The 24194-nt window shown below is 50.3% G+C and overlaps 1 protein-coding gene across 1 annotated transcript in view; it reads right to left on the bottom strand.

Annotated features, from left to right (window-relative positions):
- The window catches only part of lama1 (laminin, alpha 1), a 470787-nt gene that overhangs the window by 133499 nt on the left and 313094 nt on the right, over positions 1-24194 (bottom strand). Inside the window, exons 34-35 of the mRNA XM_072468337.1 lie at positions 21208-21306; positions 13531-13642 (exon numbers count right to left, since the gene is read on the bottom strand). Coding sequence (XP_072324438.1) covers positions 13531-13642; positions 21208-21306 — 211 coding nt within the window. The remainder of the gene's footprint in view (positions 1-13530; positions 13643-21207; positions 21307-24194) is intronic.

A 24194-nucleotide genomic window follows, 5' to 3' on the forward strand; every position in this document is an offset into this window, starting at 1 on the left:
CAGGGCAAGAGTTATATCTGGGGGAAAGGCAATTATGATGCGATGAGGCAAGACTTAGGATGCATCGGATGGAGAGAAAAACTGCAGGGGATGGGCACAATGGAAATGTGGAGCTTGTTCAAGGAACAGCTACTGCGTGTCCTTGATAAGTATGTACCTGTCAGGCAGGGAGGAAGTGGTCGAGCAAGGGAACCGTGGTTTACTAAAGCAGTCGAAACACTTGTCAAGAGGAAGAAGGAGGCTTATGTAAAGATGAGACATGAAGGTTCAGTTAGGGCGTTCGAGAGTTACAAGTTAGCTAGGAAGGACCTAAAGAGAGAGCTAAGAAGAGCCAGGAGGGGACATGAGAAGTCTTTGGCAGGTAGGATCAAGGATAACCCTAAAGCTTTCTATAGATATGTCAGGAATAAACGAATGACGAGGGTAAGAGTAGGGCCAGTCAAGCACAGTAGTGGGAAGTTGTGCTTGGAGTCCGAGGGGATAGGAGAGGTGCTAAATGAATATTTTTCGTCAGTATTCACACAGGAAAAAGACAATGTTGTCGAGGAGAATACTGAGATTCAGGCTACTAGACTAGAAGGGCTTGAGGTTCATAAGGAGGAGGTGTTAGCAGTTCTGGAAAGTGTGAAAATAAATAAGTCCCCTGGGCCGGATGGGAATTATCCTAGGATTCTCTGGGAAACTAGGGAGGAGATTGCTGAGCCTTTGACTTTGATCTTTAAGTCATCTTTGTCTACAGGAATAGTGCCAGAAGACTGGAGGATAGCAAATGTCCCCTTGTTCAAGAAGGGGAGTAGAGACAACCCCGGTTCCTATAGGCCAGTGAGCCTTACTGCTGTTGTGGGCAAAATCTTGGAAAGGTTTATAAGAGATAGGATGTATAATCGTCTGGGAAGGATTAGAGATAGTCAACACGGTTTTGTGAAGGGTAGGTCGTGCCTCACAAACCTTATTGAGTTCTTTGAGAAGGTGACCAAACAGGTGGATGAGGGTAAAGCAATTGATCTGGTGTATATGGATTTCAGTAAAGCATTTGATAAGGTTCCCCATGGTCGGCTACTGCAGAAAATACGGAGGCATGGGATTCAGGGTGATTTAGCAGTTTGGATCAGAAATTGGCTAGCTGTAAGAAGGCAAAGGGTGGTGGTTGATGGGAAATGTTCAGCCTGGAGTCCAGTTACTAGTGGTGTACCACAAGGATCTGTTTTGGGGCCACTGTTGTTTGCAATTTTTATAAATGACCTGGAGGAGGGCGTAGAAGGATGGGTGAGTAAATTTGCAGATGACACTGAAGTCGGTGGAGTTGTGGACAGTGCGGAAGGAAGTTACAAGTTACAGAGGGACATAGATAAGCTGCAGCGCTGGGCTGAGAGGTGGCAAATGGAGTTTAATGCAGAAAAGTGTGAGGTGATTCATTTTGGAAGGAATAACAGGAAGACAGAGTACTGGGCTAATGGTAAGATTCTTGGCAGTGTGGATGAGCAGAGAGATCTCGGTGTCCATGTACATAGATTCCTGAAAGTTGCCACCCAGGTTGAGAGGGTTGTTAAGAAGGCGTACGGTGTGTTAGCTTTTATTGGTCGAGGGATTGAGTTTCGGAGCCATAATGTCATGTTGCAGCTGTACAAAACTCTGGTGCGGCCGCATTTGGAGTATTGCGTGCAATTCTGATCACCGCATTATAGGAAGGATGTGGAAGCATTGGAAAGGGTGCAGAGGAGATTTACCAGAATGTTGCCTGGTATGGAGGGAAGATCTGGGGCGAAATTCTCCCCCAACGGCGCGATGTCCGCCGACTGGCGCCCAAAACGGCGCCAATCAGACAGGCATCGCGCCGCCCCAAAGGAGCGGAATGCTCCGCATCTTTGGGGGCCAAGCCCCGACATTGAGGGGCTAGGCCGGCGCCGGAGGGATTTCCGCCCCGCCAGCTGGCGGAAACGGCGTTTGTTGCCCCGCCAGCTGACGCGGAAATTACATATCGGGGCGGCGCATGCGCGGGAGCGTCAGCGGCCGCTGAATGTTTCCCGCGCATGCGCCGTGGAGGGAGTCTCTTCCGCCTCCGCCATGGTGGAGGCCGTTGCGGAGGCGGAAGGGAAAGAGTGCCCCCACGGCACAGGCCCGCCCGTAGACCGGTGGGCCCCGATCGCGGGCCAGACCACCGTGGGGGCACCCCCCGGGGTCAGATCGCCCCGCGCCCCCCCCAGGACCCCGGAGCCCGCCCACGCCGCCGGTAAATACCTACTTTAATTTACGCCGGCGGGACAGGCAATTTCTCGGCGGGACTTCGGCCCATCCGGGCCGGAGAATTGAGCGGGGGGGCCTGCCAACCGGCACGGCTCAATTCCCGCCCCCGCCCAATCTCCGGTACCGGAGACTTTGGCAACAGGCGGGGGTGGGATTCACGGCGGCCAATGGCCATTCTCCGACCCGCTTATGAGGAAAGGCTGAGGGACTTGAGGCTGTTTTCATTAGAGAGAAGAAGGTTAAGACGTGACTTAATTGAGGCATACAAGATGATCAGAGGATTGGATAGGGTGGACAGTGAGAGCTTTCTTCCTCGGATGGTGATGTCTAGCTTTAAGTTGAGGGGAGATAGATATAAGACAGATGTCAGAGGTAGGTTCTTTACTCAGAGAGTAGAAAGGGCGTGGAATGCCCTGCCTGCAACAGTAGTGGACTCGCCAACACAAAGGGCATTCAAATGGTTATTGGATAGACATATGGACGATAAGGGAATAGTGTAGATGGGCTTGAGAGTGGTTTCACAGGTCGGCGCAACATTGAGGGTCGAAGGGCCTGTACTGCGCTGTAATCTTCTATGTTCTATGTTCTATGTTTAGTGAATGTATATGCCCCGAACTGGGACGATGTGGACTTTATGAGGCGCGTGTTGGGTAGGATCCTGGACTTGGAGATAAGTCACCTGATTATGGGAGGGGACTTTAATACGGACTTGGATCCTAGCTTGGATCGTTCCAAGTCCAGAACGGGAAAGAAGCCGGCGGCAGCCAGGGCTTGTGTGAGTTCATGGGCCAGATGGGGGGATTGGACCCTGGAGGTTTACGCGGCCAAGGACGAAGGAGTTTTCCTTTTCCTCCCATGTACACAGAGTCTATTCGCGAATAGACTTCTTTGTGTTGAGTAGGGCGTTAATCCCGAGGGTGGAGGGGGTAGAATACTCGGCCATTGCGGTCTCGGACCATGCCCCGCACTGGGTGGACCTGCGGCTGGGGGCAGAACAGGGTCAGCGCCCTCTCTGGCGACTGGATGTGGGGCTGCTGGTGGACGAAGAGGTGTGCTGGCGGATAAGGAGGAGTATTGAGAATTATGTGGGAGCGAATGACACAGGCGAGGTGATGGTGGCAGTGGTTTGGGAGGCTCTGAAGGCGGTCATTAGGGGAGAGTTAATCTCCATTAGGGCCCATAGAGAGAAAAAGGAGAGGGCGGAGAGGGAGAGACTGGTGGGAGAGATACTCAGGGTAGATCGGAGGTACGTGGAGGTGCAAGAGGGGGGGCTGTTGAACGAGCGCCGGAAATTACAGGCGGAGTTTGACCTGCTGTCCACGGGGAAGTGTAGCCACCTGAGTTGGCCAATTCCCAACGTAAAATGGAGAACAGCAAAGGCTGAAGGGAAATTCAGCCAACACAGGCAAAAACTAGCAGGTGCAAGTTTACTGTGTATTAGGCTCTGCAAAAGCCCAGACAGCATCGATACCAGCAACCATCGGCATAATAATGTAGCGGCCATCTACATACTAATGAGTGATCCCCGGGAACAATCGAAACATTTAAGGTAAACAAGGCCAAGCCAGACTCCTCGGCGCCAGCGGGAGCCAACACAAAAGAGGTTAACGGACATTTAAAGACCGCCCAACGATCAGGGAACTGCTCCAGTATTGGAGAAATCGAACCAAGCGATTGGAACGAAGGTAATGACTAGGATTTTGGACACTCGGGTGAAGGCGAGTCCAACAGTAGCGATATTTGGGGTGTCGGAGGATCCGGGAGTGCAGGAATCGAAAGTGGCCGAGGTACTGGCATTTGCCTCCCTGGTAGCCCGGAGACGGATCTTGCTAATGTGGAGGGACTCGAAACCCCCAGGTGTGGAGACCTGGGTTAGCGATATGGCGGGGTTCCTCAGCCTGGAGCGAATAAAGTTTGCCTTGAGAGGGTCCTTGATGGGGTTCTCCCGGCGGTGGCAACCTTTCCTTGACTTTCTAGGGGAGCAGTAAGTGTCAGCAGCAGCATCCTGGGGGGGAGCGGGGCAGTGTTCAGGTGGGGGTACTGTTGATATAATGTGAGTTGGGCATGGAGACAAAACCCACCTTGTTCTGTTTAAAAAGGGAAAAACTTTTCTGTTGTGTAAGTAGTTTAACTGTAAGCTTTGGGATATGTTGATTGTTATTTTTTATTGATATGTATTTCTATTTTTGTTATGTAAATACGCTCTTTGGAAAAACTTTAATTAAACACTTATTAAAAAAAACAAGTGTTGGTAGCCTGTCTATGTTACTGCTAAGGTAAACGCAGTCTCCACAGATCCAGAGTACCCAACACATCATGGTCCCAGTATGTGATGTTAGAGTTTAATAGACCTACCTTCAAGCGATCTGCCTTCGACCAGCAATCAGCCATCCGGTAGTCTGGACAGCATCCGCCCTCCCCCGCCGCTCCGCATCACCGGCAACCTCGGTGCGAACTGGAAAATCTTTAAACAATGATTCCCGCTATACTTCGAAGCTACAGACCTCGAAGCTGCTTCAGACGCCAGGAAGATTGCTCTCTTCCTTTCCACGGCCGGGGACCACGCCATCCATATCTTCAACTCTCTCACTTTCGCTGAAGGTGAAGACAAGTCCAAGTTCAAGACAGTCCTGCTCAAATTTGACAGTCACTGTGATATCGAGGTAAATGAAAGTTTTGAGCGCTATGTCTTTCAACAGCATCTGCAGGGTAAGGATGAACCTTTTCAATCTTTCCTCACGCACCTTCGCATCCTCGCGCAGTCCTGCAATTACGGCTCCACCTCCAACTCGATGGTCTGTGACCAGATTGTTTTCGGTGTGCACTCGGACCCCTTACGCCAACAGCTCCTCAAGGTTAAACAGCTCACCCTTGCGATAGCCATCGAGACCTGCGTTCTGCATGAACACGCCACTAACCGATACTCGCACATTCAAGCGGCTGAAACGGTGCGGCAAGGTCCCCACAAGGCAGAGCGGGTGCAAGCCATTAAACAACACCAGGGCCTAAGCCTGGATGAGGGCGGCCATTTCGCGCGCTTTTCGCGGGCTCCCGCACATGCGTGCACTGACTGAGGGGACAGCGAGGCCGAAGACCGCACTGCGCAGGCGCGCACTACGTACGACCGCACCGCGCATGCGCGGTGGTGTACCGAACGTTCTGACGTCACGACATGCGGCAACTGTGGCTCCGCCCACTTAAAGCGACAATGTCCTGCAAAATCACGACACTGTCTCCACTATGCAGCCCTCTGCAGGTCTGCTCAACCTACTACCTCTCGTCGCTCCAGCCAGCCACGCAGGGATGTCCGAACCACCCAGCCACCGGTCACCGATTCCGACTTGATTCCGGACCTTGACACTGAGGGCCCTAAAGCACCATTTCGGGTGGGCATCATCACCAAACACAAGATGCTCCAGAAGACAAAAGCCAAGTCTCTCCCAATATTCAGCATTGATCCGGACGACGAATGGTGTGCCACCCTCACGGTCAACCGATCCCGCATCCGATTCCGCCTGGACACCGGCGCTTCAGCCTACCTCATTGCGCGGTCTGACCTCGAAAGCCTCCATGTCAAGTCTACCATCCTGCCATCCGCCTGCCAGCTTCTGGACTATAAAGATAATGCCATTGCTGCCAGTGGCTCTTGCCAGCTTGAAGTGTCGCACCAGTCATTAAAGGCTAACCTGCCATTCGAAATAGTGGGATCTACTAAAGCCTCCCTGCTTGGTGCTCAGGCGTGCAAACTTCTAAACCTTGTCCAAAGGGTTCACTCACTGTCACCCGCTGACTCTTCCGCATCTCAGGACGCTGACTTTCAGACACAGCTGAGCGCCATCATCACCCAATACCACGGTGTATTCGAGGGCATGAGCACACTCCCATACACTTATAAAATCTTGTTAAAACCAAATGCCACGCCTGTGGTGCACGCACCTCGCAGGGTACCAGCACCCCTCAAGGACCGCCTCAAGCAGCAGCTGCAGGACCTCCAGGACTAGGGCGTAATTTCGAAAGTTACAGAACTGACTGACTGGGTCAGCTCTATGGTGTGCGTGAAAAAAAACATCCGGCGAATTACGCATATGTATCGATCCCAAGGACCTCAACCACAATATTATGAGAGAACACTATCCCATTCCAAAGAACGTGAAGAACTCACCTGCGAGATGGCTCGCGCCAAATTTTTCACCAAGCTAGGCGCTTCCAAGGGGTTCTGGCAGATCCAACTCGACGCATCCAGTCGGAAGCTCTGCACCTTTAACACGCCATTTGGCCGGTATTGCTGCAACCGGATGCTGTTTGGCATCATCTCTGCATCGGACGTGTTCCACAGAATAATGGAGCAGATGATGGAAGGTATCAAAGGGGTTCGCGTATATGTGGACGACATCATCGTCTGGTCTACCACCCCGCAGGAGCACATTGATCGCCTCCAAGTGTCTTCTAACGAATCCATGAGCATGGCCTCCGCCTCAACAGGCCAAATACTCCTTTGGTCAAACAGAACTTAAATTCCTCGGAGACCACATTTCACAGTTTGGAGTGCAGCCGGATGCTGACAAGGTATCTGCCATTAAGGCCATGAAGACACCGGAGGACAAAAAGGCGGCCCTCCGCTTCCTGGGCATGGTCAATTTCCTGGGGAAATTCATCCCTAACCTCGCCTCCCACACCACGACTCTCAGGAACCTGGTTAAGAAGACGACCGAGTTCCAATGGCTCCTCGCCCACGAACAAGAATGGCGGGAACTCAGGGCAAAGCTGACCAAGGCCCCGGTATTGGCATTTTTCGATCCGGCCAAAGAAACAAAGATCTCCACGGATGCCAGTCAGTCCGGCATTGGAGCAGTGCTCCTTCAACGTGATGACACCTCCTGATGGGCTCCTGTCGCATACGCGTCACGTGCAATGACGCCCACCGAACAGCGTTATGCGCAAATTGACAAAGAGTGCCTGGGCCTTCTTACCGGAGTCGTCAAATTCCATGACTATGTCTATGGACTCTCAAAGTTCACAGTCGAGACAGACCACAGGCCACTTGTCAATATCATTCAAAAAGACCTTAACGACATGACGCCGCGCCTGCAGCGCATTCTCCTTAAACTCAGGCGGTACGACTTCGAACTCGTCTACGCCCCGGGTAAGGAGCTCATCGTCACCGATGCACTCTCCCGATCTGTCACCACACCCTGCGACCCAGCGGGCTCCGTGTGCCAAATTGATGCTCAGGTGGCATTCACCGCATCCAATCTGCCCGCCACGGACGAACGACTCAACCAGATTCGTTGTGAGATGGCCAACGATCCCCTGCTCCAATGTGTCATGCGCCACCTGACAGACGGGTGGCTCAAGGGCCAATGTCCTCAATTCTATAACATTAAAGATGACCTGGCGGTGGTAGATGGAATTCTACTAAAGCTGGACAGGATCGTCATTCCGCACAGCATGCGGAACCTCGTCCTTGAGCAGCTCCATGAGGGCCACCTGGGAGTGGAGAAATGCCGCCAACGGGCCCGTGAGGCAGTGTACTGGCCTGGAATCAACGAGGACATTGCCAACGCCGTTCTTAACTGCCCAACATGCCAGCGTTTCCAGCCTGCTCAGCCAGGGGAGACCTTGCAACCCCATGAGTTGGTCACATCCCCCTGGACCAAAGTGGGCATCGACCTGTTCCATGCACTTGGCCGGGACTACGTCCTCATAGTGGACTATTTCTCAAACTACCCGGAGGTAGTTAGGCTACACGACCTCACCTCAACTACGGTCATCCATGGGTGCAAGGAAACCTTCGCTCGCCATGGCATCCCGCTCACGGTCATGTCCAACAATGGCCCGTGTTTTGCCAGTCAGGAGTGGCCCAATTTTGCCAAACGATACAACATCACACATGTCACGTCCAGTCCCCATTACCCCCAATCCAATGGCAAAGCTGAAAAGGGGGTGCACATTGTCAAATGACTCCTGTGGAAGGCGGCCGATGCAGGATCCGATTTTTACCTCACCCTGCTTGCTTACAGATCAGCACCATTGTCCATCGGCCTGTCACCGGCTCAATTGTTGATGAATCGCACGCTGCGGACGACGGTGCCGGCCATTCGTGTCCCGGACTTTCCGGTCCTTCATCGAATGCAGTTGTCTCGGGCCCAACACCAATCGGCGTATGACACCCGCGCCACGGATCTCCCTGCTCTGGCTCCTGATGACGAGGTCCGTGTCCAACTTCCCGATGGTGGTTCGTCTGCCACCGCTGTGGTGCTCAGACAAGTGGCCCCCAGGTCATTTTTGGTTCGTCTACAAGACGGCTCTCTTCTTCGCCGGAATAGGCGGGCACTACGGCTCCTTCCTCGCTCGCCACCAGGTTATCATGTCCTGCCTTGCCGTCACGACGAACCCGTCACGGACTTTGCAGATCTCCCTTTCGCTCTGCCACCCTCTGAGTCTGACACAGTCCCGCCCATTCATGAACAGGCGGCCCCTGACCCACCCTTGAGGCGGTCAACCAGAATTCGTCGCCCACCTCAGAGACTGAATTTATGAACTGCCTGAATTCATGGACTCTTTGAACTCATGAACTGATTGTTTTGTTACCCTGTTTGATTAACTCACTGGTTTGTACATACTGTTGTTCTGGTTATATTTTGTGTTACATACTGTCCACCTGCACCAGACACCTTCCAATGTAAATATCTTATGTTTCTGTACATAGTCCTGTAAATATGCTCGCATGTGCCACACATAGTTAGGAACATTCGCATACTACATTATTTATTGCCACGAACACACATTTTTTTTAGAAAAGGGGGGACGTCATAATATACACATCAGTATATGATGGTGCAGAGACACACACTGACTGACACACTGCAAGACCAATCTACACACACAACACAGCAGCCAATGACCAGTTAGGGCCCGGTCACTATAAAGGCAGAGGGCACTAGTTTTCCCACTCATTCGGGATGCAGCCTCTGAGACAGACAGAGCCCGCAGTCAGTAACACAAACATCCACCATGTGCTAGCAGTATAGGCTGGTCAGGTTAGGCACAGGTCCTCAGTCAATCTAACATAGTGTCGACCCACAGTGCAAGTATGTTTAACAGCTCTTAGTTAAATAAAACAGAGTTGTACTATTACAAGTGTTGGTAGCCTGTCTATGTTACTGCTAAGATAAACGCAGTCTCCACAGATCCAGAGTACCCAACACATCACTCCCCATGACCCCTGATCCCCTTATTGATCAAAAACCAATTATTCTCTGTTTTAAAGACACTCAGTGATTTGGCCTCCTCAGCCTTCTGCGGCAAAGAGTTCCACAGATTCACCATCCTCTGGCTGAAGAAATTTCTCCTGCAAGTGCCGGGAAACACACAGCTAAACGCGCTCACTAGGGAACTTTGTTTCCTTTTGGGAAGATCGCGCCCTTAGAAACTTTTCCGTTGGATTGCGCCCATAGACTTTTTATTCGTTCTTGCTTTGAAAAATTGTTTTGTAAATGATGATATCTGGAGTGTAATATCTACCTACGCTAGTTCTAATGCTTTTACAACTCAACCTCCTGCGGCTTTGCTCACAGTAAATGGGAGGATACCCTGTTTTAGAGTAACACAAATATTTAAGGCACCGCATCTCATACTGCCACAAAGGTTTAATTATATTTAAGAAGGTGTATCTATTTCAGGCTATTGAAACCTAAGAGACACAAGAGAGAGCATTCACAAGCTCAGTTGCTGCTCTGCCAAGGGATTTTACAGAGTAGACTATGCCTGTTGGTTTCAGGTTGGAAGTGAACAAACGTATTGGTCCATAATTTGCTGTTAGAAAAAAAGCACGGCTGATGGCGTTCACCGTTACTTTGGTACAAATGTTACTGCAATTTCGATGTATGGTTAAAGGTGGATAGCCAAACATTGCTCACCAAATTGCACTGTTCCACAATTAGCTTTGCGAAAACAACTTTCTGGCTCTATTAAAATCCATCGAATAGTGTGAAGTTACTGCATTAGCACATAAGACCATAAGACATAGGAGCAGAATTAGGCCACTCGGCCCATCGAGTCTGCTCCGCCATTCAATCATAGCTGATATTTTTCTCATTCCCATTCTCCTGCCTTCTCCCACATGGACACAAACTAAATTAATTACAAAAAAAAAATCAAGTCTTGGCTGTTCTAGTCTAAATGCTTTCTTCAAAAATGTGATTAATGTTAACTACTGCTAAACAACCTCTCAGCACTGAGAATGACCAAAAGCGGAGTCTCATTTCTCCATGTTTTAATTGTTGTTGGAGATTTTAAAAGTTTCTTTTTCACACTTTTCTTTATTTCACACTTTTCTCTCTCTCTCTTTTAATCCAGTCTTTTCTCCCCTCTCTATATCTCACTCCACTGGGTTTGACATTGAATTCACTCGCTCTATCTTCTCAGTCCTTGAGCTAATTAATTTTGCAATCCACCAACCTGATTGTTTCAGGTGGTGCACAATTGCTTGCCTTGTTCACTGGGGGATCAGATGGCTGTCTATTCTTTTCACTGCTACCACTGAGCTCACATGTTCGCCAGCTTGCCGTGCAAAAACAAAAGATAAATCAAACGTATGTGGGCACATTTGACTCACGGCAGGTGCTGTTAGACACTCTGTCTCGGCAAATTATGGTCCATTATTTTAACATTGTTTTGCAGCTTTGACACCGAGTGATTGCAGCTGTGTAAAATCTGAAGATGAACATCTGCATGTGTTAGAGGAACCGCTTTCAATGCATTAAAACGTAAGATAGCAAAAACTGGATTGCTGACAAAGTATGTGTGATTCATTTGCTGTGTGCCTCTCATCTTTCTATATCCTGGCAGGAGTCAGTGCCCCCACAGAAACTCAGGCAGACATTACGGGAGGGGGAAGGGGGCAGAAATTCTAGCTTATTATATATTTCATAACAAAGATTTTCTGAGCGTCCCTTTTACCATGCCTTCCCACAGTTTTCTCCACCCATAGTAGAGCTGAAGTAACCAGTTTTCTGTGTGGGAAACAGCAGGCATTAACTTTGTCCTCCACCTCCACAACAGCAACACTTTTATTTCTGCCCTGTAGGATATTGAAATAGATTTTCTCTCACTCATTACAGCTAAAATAATTTTCTGCCTGGTTTCTCTACCCCACTGCTGCGTTTCAGCCGAAACATTTTTTTTAAACACTGGTCAGGTCCGAAAAGCAACATTTCCAGCTTAAAATGAGGGAAGAACGACACTTATTCCACCGTGCTCATGCTCCAGGTAGCATCCACACCAGATTAACAAGCCTTCTCACAATTGTATCTTTAATGGTTTTTTTCGTTAAGAATTCCTTTCCATTTCTGAAACTCGGGTTCCTACATTTCAAAGTCAGACAACAAAGCAGATCAGTCTTCCAGTGTACAAAGATAGCAAAAAGTCCAGCCACACAATACGATCCACCCAACTAGGCAGTGCCATTCTGAGAGAGGCACTTGGCTCTGTCAGGGACATCCCCGAAGAGCTGCGGGATTAAGGCCAGGAAGCACCTGCGGGGCCCATTCTCACACAGCCCTCAACTAGCTCAAAGCAGGTGACTGAGTCACAGTCTCACCGGAGAGATGACCCACAGCCTGGAGGAAAATTATATATAAAAATCACCTTTACCAATATTCAAGGACATTTTATCACAATGCTAATGGGAACTTTTAATAAATAGGCTTGACGCTATACAGCTTCGACTTAATTGATGCCCCAAATCTGCAGACTGTCCTTGAGATGGGGGTCAAAATCTCTTGTGGCACCACCAATTGCAGTTGAGACGTCACATTGCAAAGTAGTTGGTGGTTTCTCAACAGAAATATTTGTCGTAAATCCATAATTAGAAAACTCCAATAGAGCACCAGTTCCTTGCACTAAATATCATTATCTTCTCTATGGCCAGAATTTTATGCTCACCTCATCCCCCCACACTGGATTCTGAGGCGGTGAGCATGAAATTGCCTGGATTGGATTCCCTCCGGAATCCCATCCGCCCCGGTGCAGGTGCAATTTTACAGTGGGATGGGCAGATCCTGGACGGGAAGCCCGTTCATGTGTCTAACAAGGTCCTCAAGTGACCACTTAATGGCCACTGAGGGCCTTTTCCCACCCAGACTCAATTTTTAGGATGGAAGATTCCAGGTGGATCAGGGTGCCAAATAGAAAACTGTCTTCACCTTGCTATCTCGGGCAGGAAGGGGGCGCCTCAATCGGAAAGCCCCCGCAGATTCAACTGCCCCTCAGGGCCCTCGGAGCTCCCACCCTCCCGGCCCCCCCATGTAGCCCCTGACACTGAGATCACCCCCATCCTGAGCCCTCAGGGTAATCCACTACCCTCCCGCCCCCAGGTAGTTACCGGAAGTGTGGTCCCGGGACTCAGTTACCGGCACAATGCTGCAATATGTCTTCCGACCACTGCAGCACTGTGCCTGGAGGGGCTGGAGAACTGTCGACCCATCTCCAAAGCTGGACCTCCATCCAAAGGTGGACGGACACCTATTGCCAGTCAATGCTCAATTGAGTGTAAAATGGCAGTAGGCCTGCCAGTCATCGGGGACGTGATCCCCGATGACTCGCAGGGTGGCAGGCGCTGAGCACTCGCCATGCTGAAAATTCAGGCCTGTGGCGTGTCAGCAGTTTTGAATCTTAATACAGCTTCCAGCAATCTGGATGCAGAAAGGAATACTAATTTTTTTAAAATGTTGACCTTTAAGATACGGGCCGGAATCCTCCGTCCGTTGGGATTCCCTGTTCCCGTTGGCAGTGCATCCCTGCCTGCCGGTTTCTCAGTAGTGTGGGGTGGCTTCCATGGGAAATCCCATTGACAAGCAGCGGGAAGAGAGAAGCTCACCACCAGGGAATGCCGTGCCACCGAGGAACACGTGGCTAGGGGAGCGGAGAATTTTGCCCACTATATTTCAATGCCTGCACGGCAAGTGAGAGATTCACTTTATTTTGCATAATGCTGTTCTTACTTCAATATCTTCTTAGTTCAGAGTAAGGTTCTGACATTAGATAATTAATCAACTTTAAAAACAGTACAACATGGTCTGGTTCTAAATAGTTAACAAAATGCTAAATTGTGAGGACCAATCTTTACCATGCTCTGCAGCTGGATGTCCAGTAGGTGGCACTTTATTCCCTCGCTTTGCTGTTGTATTCCAACAAAACCAGTCTTTTGTATTTTAAGCAAAAACAGATCATGAAACCAGTCTTGGTTCTCGCCAAATTCCAAGACTATACATCACTGATACATACCTTTTACCGTCTTGGAAGTTTTATTTACAAATGCTTCAAGTTCCAAACTGCGGGTTAATGTCCTCCGAGTAACTCCGTTTAGATCTAGTGGATCCGCAGAATCCCCGGTGACCTGAGACAGAAAATGTACCTCATTTCACATTTGGCCTCAGCTATTTCCCTTTATCCTCTAACAATAGCACAATCTGTGAAGTGCCTATCAGCGACATCTCGCTGTGGTGTATTGGGGTGGGGGGGTGGGGGGTTTGGGAATTGGGGTCATTTTTGTATGCATTCCGCTGCAGAGGCCACAGTGTATCTGCCCCAAGTTCTTCCACAGTAGATGAGGACCAGAGCACATGACTGGGAAATGACAAAGAGTTACCAGACAGATTCCGAAGTATGTGGAACGTATATGGGCGAGGACTAACAAAATTATGGAATAGCGCCACACAAACATTTTCCAGTTTTTATTACTTGCTACAAAAAGAAAAGAGAAAAGGGGAAAAATAAGCAAGGAGGATGAAAAGAACAAATTTGCATTTCTATCACACTTCTCAAGTGTTGTAGTGCACAAGCCTTTGCACTGTTGGAATCTGCCAATGGAGCTACATTGTGATTCGTTAATAATCAGGTTACCAACCTGCATAAAGTAGACCTGAAGCATTATTGCTGTTACTCTCTCCACAGATACTGCCCAACCTGCCGTGTGTTTCCAGAATGTTCCCTTTTGATGTGAGAAATTACCCTTCATGTGAGGCAATGTGATTCTATTTGTGCTCATTTGACGGATAGGTCTGAGAAACAGTGCGCAGCGCCATAAATGTGATCTTAGCAGGTAAAAGCACCACCTGCCCTTGTCTTCTCAACTACTAGCGGGATCAAGTCAAATGGATCAAATGCCGACGGTGTGTCGGAAAGAAGAGACAGTCCGGCCTCTGAGCTGTCTCGGTCTGTTCTTTTTTTTTTCTTTTTCTTTTTTTTAAAAAATTTAGTGTACCCAATTAATTAGGGGCAATTTAGCGTGGCCAATCCACCTACCCTGCACAGCTTTGGGTTGTGGGGGCGAAACCCACGTAAACATGGGGAGAATATGCAAACTCCACACGGACAGTGACCCAGAGCCGGGATCGAACCTGGGACCTCAGCGCCGTGAGGCCGCAGTGCTAACCCACTACGCCGCCGTGCTGCCCGACTCGGTCCGTTCCTGGGCAGCAAACTGTCAACAGCAAACAGAAAAATACTTTTCACTGGACCTCGGTACACGTGACAATAAACAAATCCAATCCAATCCAACCAAACTACCTCCAGCATTCTGGGAACGGTCCTGAACTACATATAGGCGGACCTTCCATTCACTCACGGTGAAATAATATTGAGGTGGCAGCATAGGTTATAACATCGCAGAAACTCTGGATGGTGCCGGGAACAGGCAGCAGCAAACCCAACATTTCTGACATGTAGTGGGTGGGCTGAACGATCACCGCATCTTTTGGTGACTGAGAAGGCAACCTCCTTTTCATCGCCATCCTGATCATTGCACGCATCTTCAGAGAGATTCTCAAAAGATTCTAGCAGTTACTCTGCCTAACCAGGCAAAACATCTTTCCTGCCAAAAAAGTAATTGTAGTAACTGTTGCTGTCACTTCCAGAGGAGTATTAATAAATGCAATCACATCAGTCTGCCAAACAATAAATCCATAGATCTTGCTGCCAGCCTGCAACTGGTCCAATGAGCCGTTGACAACTCGTTAAATATTTATTTCCTACTCATTAACAGTGAGAAGTTGAGAAACTTGCCACTATTTCTTCAGTTATAAAAGCAGAGTAGCTGCCATGAGTGATATCAATCGCCATCGTCGAAGACGTGACCGTCTTCATTGAGGGATTTTTTTTCACAGCTTTTGCCTCAGGGTTTTCTCCCTTCTTTTGGCAACTCCCGGGACTGGGAAGATGTTGCGCTATGTGTTGGATGAAAGGGGCCTTGATGGACGAATTGGTCTCTTCCTGTCAGGTTTCACGCATTCCTACAATCGCTTCTCCTCAATCAGTGATTCCGGTGTTCTTCTCTGTCACCTTCCTCGACGAGCTGAATCGGGTTAGCACCAGGGCCTTCCACAAGAATTCAGTGCAGTTGAGAATTTAGAACTCTTAGTTAATTGGGGGACAGGAGGAGACTGCAGAGATAAGGGGGTGTCCAGTTCATGGAGTGATTTGAAAATAAGAACAAGAATTTTTGATAGTGTTTAACTGGGAGCCAGCGCACGTCAGGCACCAAAGAAGTGATTGGTGAATGGCATTTGGGGTGAGTTAAGACAAAGGCATTAAATTAAAGAAATTAATTAAAAATTGAATCAGTGTAATTAGGAATTAAGGTGCAAGTCAGTCAGCCCCTCGAGCCTGCTCCGCCATTCAACAAGATCATGGCTGATCTAATTGCGGTCTCAACTCTACTTTCCTGACTGTCCCCCATAACCCTTGACTCCCTTGTCAATCTAAAGTCTATCCAACTGACCCCTGAATTTATCCAATGACCTGGCCTCTGGGGAAGAGAATTCCACAGTCTAACGACCCTCTTAGAGAAGAAAAATCTCCTCAACTCAGTCTTCAATGGCAGACATCTAGGGCCCGATTCTCCGCTCCCGCGACTAAGTGCCCACGCCGTCATGAACGCCGTCGAGGTTCACGACGGCGCGAAATGGCCCCGATCTCGACCGATTCAGGGCCCGAAAATGGGCTAGGATTGGGGCCGCGAGAAATTCGGGGGGCGTGTCGCGGAAGCAGCGTCGTCAGCACGGGCCAGGCATTGGCGCCGCGTAAAAGTGGCGCCGCGTAAATGTCGCGGCCGGCGCCGCGTAACTGGCGTCACACCGCGCATGCGTGGTTGCCGTCCTCCCCGAGGCCGCCCCGCAAGAAGATGTCGGATGGATCTTGCGGGGCACGGAGGAAAGGAGGTCCTCCTTCAGAGAGGGCGGCCCGCCGGTCGGTGGGCACCGATCGCGGGCCAGACCCCATTTGAGGCCCTCCCCGGTGCAGGAACCCCCCTCCCCCCTGCATAGGCCGTCCCCCCAGTGTTCCCGTGCTGTTCCCGCCGGCAGCGACCAGATGTGGACGGCGCCAGTGGGGACCCGTCGTATTGGGCAGGCCACTCGGCCCATCCGGGCCGGAGAATAGCGGGGATAGCGGAGAATCGCCATTTTGGGTGTCTCGGGCGATTCGCCGGCCTGCGCCGCGCAGAACATGACGGGGCCGCTTGGGTGAATCGCGGGAGGGCGTCGGACCGGCGTCGCGGGGAAAAATGGCGCGCCAGGCGATTCTCCCAACCGGCGCGGGAGCGGAGAATCGCGCCCCTAATTTTTAATCTGTGTCCCCCTAGTTCTAGACTCCGCCACAAGTGGAAACATCTTTTCAGAATCCACTCTGGCAATGCCCCTTAGGGCCTTATGTATTTCAATAAGATCATTTCTCATTCTTCTAAACTCCTATGAATATAGGCCCAGCCTGCACAATCTCTCCTCATGAGCTAACTCATTCATCCCATGAAACAGTCGAGTGAACCTTCTCTGAACTTCCTCGAATGCAAGCAGGTCCTTCCTTAAGTATGGAGACCATACCTGTACACAGGTCTCACTCAGGTCCTGTACAGTTGCATCAACACTTCCCTACTTTTACGCTAGATTCCTCTTGCAATAAACACCAACATTCCATTTGCCTTCCTGACCACTTGCTTACCTGCATACTAGCCTTTTGTGATTCATGCTTCAGGCTCCCAAGATCCCTCTGCACAGAGAGTTCAGCACTTTCTTTCCATTTAAATAAAATACTGATTTTCTATTCTTCCTGCTAAAGTGGACAAGTTCATGGTTTCCCACATTAAACACTCCATATGCCAATAATATATCTAAATCCCTTTGTAGGCTCTTTATGCCCTCTTGACAACTAACTTGGTTACATCAGCAAATTTAGCTACCATGCATTCAGTCCCTTCATCTAAGTCATTGATACAGATTGTATGTAGTCGAGGCCCCACCCCTGACCCCTGCGGCACTCCACAGCTTGCCAAACCAAAAATAACCTATTTTTCTCTACTCTCTGCATGGTAGCACAAGTGGATAGCACTGTGGCTTCACAGCGCCAGGGTCCCAGGTTCGAATCCCGGCTTGGGTCACTGTCTGTGCGGAGTCTGCACATTCTCCCCGTGTCTGCGTGGGTTTCCTCCGGGTGCCCCGGTTTCCGGCCACAGTTCAAAGATGTGCAGGTTAGGTGGATTGGCCATGATAAATTGCCCTCAGTGACCAAAAAAAGGTTAGGAGGGGTTATTGGGTTACGGCGATAGGGTGGAAGTGAGGGCTTAAGTAGGTCGGTGCAGACTCGTTGGTCCGAATGGCCTCTTCTGTACTATGTTCTATGTTCTATTGGCTAACCAATTATCAATCCATGCTAATATGTTATCCCCGCACCAGGGGCTCTTATTTTGTGATGTTATCTTTGATGTGACACCTTATCAAAAGCCGTTTGGAAATCCAAGTACACCACATCTGCAGGTCACCCTTTTCTTTTGTTGGGGGGGGTTTACCGGGTGTTGGGGGCTGGGTTACCGGGTGTTGGGAGGGGTTGCCGGGTGTTGGAGGGGGTTACCGGGTGTTTGGGGGGGGGGGCGGTTACCGGATGTTTGGGGGGTTTACCGGGTGTTGGGGGGTGGGTTACCGGGTGGGTTACCATGTGTTTTGGCGGGGGGTTTGGCGGGGGTTAACAGATGTTGGGTCACCGGGTGTTTGGGGGGGGTTGGGTTACCGGGCGTTTGGGGGGGGTGTTTACCTGGTGTTTGGGAGGGTTAATGGGTGTTGTTTTGGGGGGGGGTTACCGGATTTTCTTCGGGGGGGGGCGGTGACCGGATGTTTGGGGGGGTTGTTTTTTTTGGGGGGTGGGGTTTACCGGGTGTTGGGGGGGGTTACCGGGTGTTTGGGGGATGGGGTGTTACCAGGTGTTTGGGGGGGGTTGTTTTTTGGGGGGCGGTTACCGGATATTGGGGGTTGGTTACCGGGTGTTTGGGGGGGAGGTGTTACCGGGTGTTTGGGGGGGGTTGCTTTATTTGGCGGTGGGGGGGGGGGGGGTTACCAGGTGTTGGGGGGTGGGTTACCGGGTGTTTGGGGGGGTGTTACTGGGTGTTTGGGGGGGTTGTTTTTTTTGGGGGGGTCCCGGGTGTTTGGGGGGGGGTTCCTGGGTGTTTGGGGGGGTTGGTTTTTTTGCGGGGGTTTACCGGGTGTTTTTTTGGGCTGGGGGGGCGGTTTCCGGATGTTAGGTGGTGGGTTACCGGGTGTTTTTTTGGGGGTGTATACCGGGTGTTGGGGGTGGGGGTTGTTTTTTTTTGGGGGGGGGTTACCGGGTGTTGGGGAAGGGGGGTTACCGGGTGTTGGGGGGGTTACCGGGTGTTTGGGGGGGGTTACCGTGTGTTGGGGGGGGTTTAACCAGGTGTTGTGGGGGGGTTACCGGGTGTTGGGGGGGGTTACCGGGTGTTGGGGGGAGGTTTACCGGGTGTTGGGGGGTGGGGTTACCGGGTGTTGGGGGGTGGGGTTACCGGGTGTTTGGGGGGGGGGGTTACCGGGTGTTGGGGGGGTTACCGGGTGTTATGGGGGTTTGCCGGGTGTTGGGGGGGTTACCGGGTATTGGGGGGGTTACCGGGTGTTATGGGGGGTTGCCGGGTGTTGGGGGGGTTACCGGGTGTTGGGGGGTGGGGTTACCGGGTGTTGGGGGGGGTTACCGGGTGTTGGGCGGGGGGTTACCGGGTGTTGGGGGGGTTACCGGGTGTTTAGGGGGTTGCCGGGTGTTGGGGGGGATTACCGGGTGTTGGGGGGTGGTTTACCGGGTGTTGGGGGGGGGGGGGGGTTACCGGGTGTTGGGGGGGGGGTTACCGGGTGTTGGGGGGGTTTACCGGGTGTTGGGGGGCGGTTTACCGGGTGTTTTTTTTGGGGGGGGGTGGTTACCGGATGTATGGGGGGGTTTACTGGGTCTTTTGGAGGGGGGGGTTTGGGGGGGGGGGGGCGGGTTACCGGGTGTTTTGTTTTGGGGGGGGCGGTTACCGGATGTATGGGGGGGGGTTTACTGGGTGTTTTGGAGGGGGTGGGGTTGGGTTACCGGGAGTTTGGGGGGTAGGGGGTTTGGACGGGTTACCAGGTGTTTTTTTTGGGGGGGGGGTTGGGTTACCGGGGGTTTGGTGGGTAGGGGTTTGGACGGGTTACCAGGTGTTTTTTTGGGGGGGTTGGGTTACCGGGTGTTTGGGGGGGGCGGTTACCGGATGTATGGGGGGGGTTTACTGGGTGTTTTGGAGGGGGGGGTTTGGGGGGGGGGGCGCGGGTTACCGGGTGTTTTTTTTTTGGGGGGGGGCGGTTACCGGATGTATGGGGGGTTTACTGGGTGTTTTGGATGGGGGGGGTTGGGTTACCGGGAGTTTGGGGGGTAGGGGGTTTGGACGGGTTACCAGGTGTTTTTTTGGGGGGGATTGGGTTACCGGTTGTTCCGCCGCCACCGATTCCTCCACTCGGCTCAGCCCCAGATTCACCATCTCGGTATCCGGGCTGCAGGTCACCCTTGATCCACCTTGCCTGTTACTTCCTCAAAGACGTTAAGCAGTTTGAGGTGATTTGTTCCTGGAGAGGCAGCTTCCCAGTTTAGAGGAACTGACGGAATCATTTGGGCTCTCGGGTTCAAATTCATTCAGGTCTCTTCAAGTTCTTAACTTTGTGAGACGGATTTTCCTGATATTTCCAGTGACGCCACCAACATCTCTAATGGAGAGGGTCCTTTCGCTTGCAGGGTCAGAGGAAAGGGTGCTTCTGATATTTGTGGATGGATTTTGTCGGCAGATTCGGCGTCAATGGAGGGGGTTACGGCTAGGTGGGAGGAGGTGTTGGGGATGATGCGGTATGGAGTGAGGCCCTTCGCAGGGTGAAGTCCACTTCCTCGTGGCTTGGTTTGATCCAACGTACGGTAGTTTTTAGGGCACACCTGACCACGTCCTGAATGAGTCACTTCTTTGCAGGGGCATAGGACAGGTGCGAGGGCTGTTCAGGAGGTCCGGCTAATCACGTGCACATGTTCGGGTCTTGCCCCAAGCTCGTGGGTTTCTGGGTTTCCATCTTTAGCACCATGCCGGCGATTCTAAGATTGAGTTGGGGCCCTATCCTCTAGTGGCCCTATTTGGGGTGTCAAGACTAGCTGGAGCTGCAGAATGGCATGAGGGCCGATGTCCTGGCCTTCGCCTCACTGGTTGTCTGGAGGGAAGTACTGCTGGGGTGGTGGTCGTGGTCGCTGCCTCGATGTGGCTGGGAGACCTGATGGAGTTCCTACACCTCGAGAAAGTCAAGTACACCGTGGGGAGATCAATCGAAAGGTTCTATTGGAGATGGCAGCCATTGATTGTTTATTTCAAGGATTTGGTCTCCGTTAGTTGTTTAGGGTGGGATGGTGGGGAGGATTTTGGTTTTGTGAGGCGCTGTTCTAGTTTTCTGTTTTTTATGGTTGATATATGTAGATATGTTTACTTTTTCTATTTTGTATTTTCTGAAATGAAAAATGCTAATAAAAGTATTGAGAAAAGAAGTTCTAAACTGCCGGTCCATGAGACGAAGGTCAATTGCTTAGCTCAGCGTTGTCGTTTAAACTGAGTATGAGGCAAGGGTTTATTTGGTTCTGGTTTACCTTTTCCTGTAAGCGGCTGATCCCAGAGGTCAAACCAGCCACTTCTTCCTCTGCCTTCGCGACGAGGGCACTTGTGTTCCATTCTGTCGACAGAGCAATCTGTGAGGAAACCAATAAATAAAATCACTTTGGGGGCAGTCTAAGCCACTGAGGTATGCACACAAAATGGAATCCTGGTGTATTTTAGTAAGCCTATCACAGGAGCGGAAAACAAATGTAAGTTTCTGTTTTCTCCACTGAACAACATTTTGTCAAGGGACTGGGAAGGAAATGCAAAAACAAGAGATCCTTGATGTGTTTAAAACCGGTTATTAAATATGCCGTTCAACCTTGTTTCCAGGCAATTGGTGCAAGTAAGTGTTCAAGTTGCACATCTCACACGATCCATAAGCCGGCTGATCTCAGCCACGATCGCTGGACACATTAATATCAGCGCGGGCATGGCCGTGCAGCATTCTGGAATGCACCCCGTGCTGCGATCAACAGGATGCACACAAGGAAAAATTCGAGGGAACGGTTTGTCATGGAATATCTATCATCCTTCACCCCTAGGAGGAGTAGCATTTGGTGAGGGGTCTCCTTCCAGCTGGCAATCCAGTGAGCCCCTGCTGACAAATGAACACGAAAACGTCACGGATGGGATTTCCTCTCTGGTTGAATAGCCCACCCGCATGGGCTCAGTGGGCTGAATGGCCTCCTCCTCTGCGGTAACCAATCTATCCTTCCATAATAATCACGGTATCGGTTGACAGGTAATGATTGGATACTTGGATGAAAAACTGATTGGCTGTTGATACGCAGGGAAACGTGGTTCAGCACCGAGAGCAGGCAAGTTGGAAGAAGAAGAACAAATTTGCTCCATTTCAGAAGTGAAACAACATCATTCAGATTTTAAACAATTATTTTAAACAATGCAGCTTACAATATTTCCACAAACCTGATCGACAAGCAACAAAGTTCAGTGTTCCTTCTGCATCGGGTCAGACTATGTGTGTGGTATAACTTGCATTGGTGAAGTTGAGAAACGAAAGAAAAGAAGTGTGCAGTTACATAGCACCTTTCATGGCCTCAACCTTTCAACTTGAAGTTACAGGTTTACTTTCCAGAACAACAATGTTTAATCTGCCATGCTGGCTGACTCCCTACACTACAGCTCTTCAGCACCCCCAGGTTAGTTGATCCTGAGGTATACCTTACAGTATTTTAATACTTCAGTCCACACACACAATCAGTTATCATCATGGGTTTGACAAAGGGTCACCTGGACTCGAAACGTTAGCTCTATTCTCTCCTTACAGATGCTGCCAGACCTGCTGAGATTTTCCAGCATTTTCTCTTTTGATATCATCATGGAATCCCTCCCTTATTGGACCACCAACATATCCATTATTCTTCTGCTTGGTTTATGCAGCTTGGATTCCATCCTTGACTAAAAATAGAGCAATAATTTTTTTTGTGGTTCACGTGGCTCTGCTATTGTTTCTACCTTGTCTTTGGGACTGATTCTGCAGCCCGTGACTTTATTTCCCATGAAAGTTAGCTCAGTCATGCCCAGCAAGCACTTGTCTGCATCCACCATGTGTCCTGCTGACTGCGATATAGCAATGCTAATCTCAGGCTTGTGTAATATTCCTCTCTATTGGCGCCATGAATAATAATGTCATCTGAGATAGAGAACCCTTGTATCACCTCAGATTTTGCATTGGTAAATTAGGGTGGCATAATAGCACAGTGGTTATCACTGATGCTTCATAGCGCCAGGGTCCCAGATTTGATTCCCGGCTTGGGTCACTGTCTGTGCGGAGTCTGCACGTTTCCCCCATGTCTGCGTGGGTTTCCTTCGGGTGCTCCGGTTTCCTCCCACATATCCCGAAAGACGTGCTGTTAGGTAATTTGGACATTCTGAATTCTCCCTCGGTGTACCCGAACAGGTGCCGGAATGTGGCGACTAGGGGCTTTTCACAGTAACTTCATTGCAGTGTTAATGTAAGCCCACTTGTGACAATAATAAAGATTATGAGATTATGATTATGATCTCTGGTGCTGCATTGATGTCAAATAGCAATCTTCTGTATTGATAAAGCCCACAATGAGCGATGAAATTTGACACCTTGTTTGAATCAGAACGTAGCTCCGGCTTCTGGAAGTCTAATTTGGGAAGTATTTTGCTTGGTGATGCCACTTGGAAGACTTTGACCAGAGTGGGAATTGGGCGAGGATTTTTCACTCATGTTTCATTCACCTATCACATATCAACACAGAGCCTGATTTCACCGTTTGGTTTAGGCATGATCACAAAAGGGCTCACCTGTGGTGTTGCTCGTACAACTGACTCTATGATGCCTTGGCTGATTGGTTCCTTAATCTTTTGCCTCAGCTTTCCCCTTTCAGACCAAAAGGTGTTCTGTGTTCAGGCTGAGGCACGGGCTTCACCCTCTCATCAATGGGTAATCTCACTTGGCATTTGTGTAACTTCCCAATGCCCTGAAACATCACTCCAAACCCGCCTCTAAGCTTCATATCGGATTTCCTAGAGCTCACTTTCAATCGCCCCCCCCCCCCCCCCACCCCCGAGGGATTGGGCGACTTCTCAACTCAAATGAGGCTTCTTACCCACCTCCATTGTGTCTCTACATTCCGTCCCCAGCTCTCACACCCACAATGAAGCAGCCGTCGGTTTGAAGTGGGGGTTTTAGATGTATAAGGATAGAGCTTCATGACACATTTTCATTCGCTTCATTCTCTTTCTCTTCAGTGCCTTTCACAGAGCTCTGCCGATGACATTGCTGTCACTGTCTGAATCTACAATGATGCTCACTTCAACATCACCAGCAACCACTGGAACGCTTTGCGCTCCAGTTGACAAAGAACACTTATTCAGGATTGCTGTTCATGTCCTCACTCTCTGCATGTTCTTGGACTCATCTCACAGTTGTGCACCTTTCATTTCTCTTTCCTTTGCATGGTTTGCCAGGTTTCTTTCTCTC

Source organism: Scyliorhinus torazame, chromosome 11 (genome assembly GCF_047496885.1).
Source record: "Scyliorhinus torazame isolate Kashiwa2021f chromosome 11, sScyTor2.1, whole genome shotgun sequence".
NCBI classification, from domain to species: domain Eukaryota; kingdom Metazoa; phylum Chordata; class Chondrichthyes; order Carcharhiniformes; family Scyliorhinidae; genus Scyliorhinus; species Scyliorhinus torazame.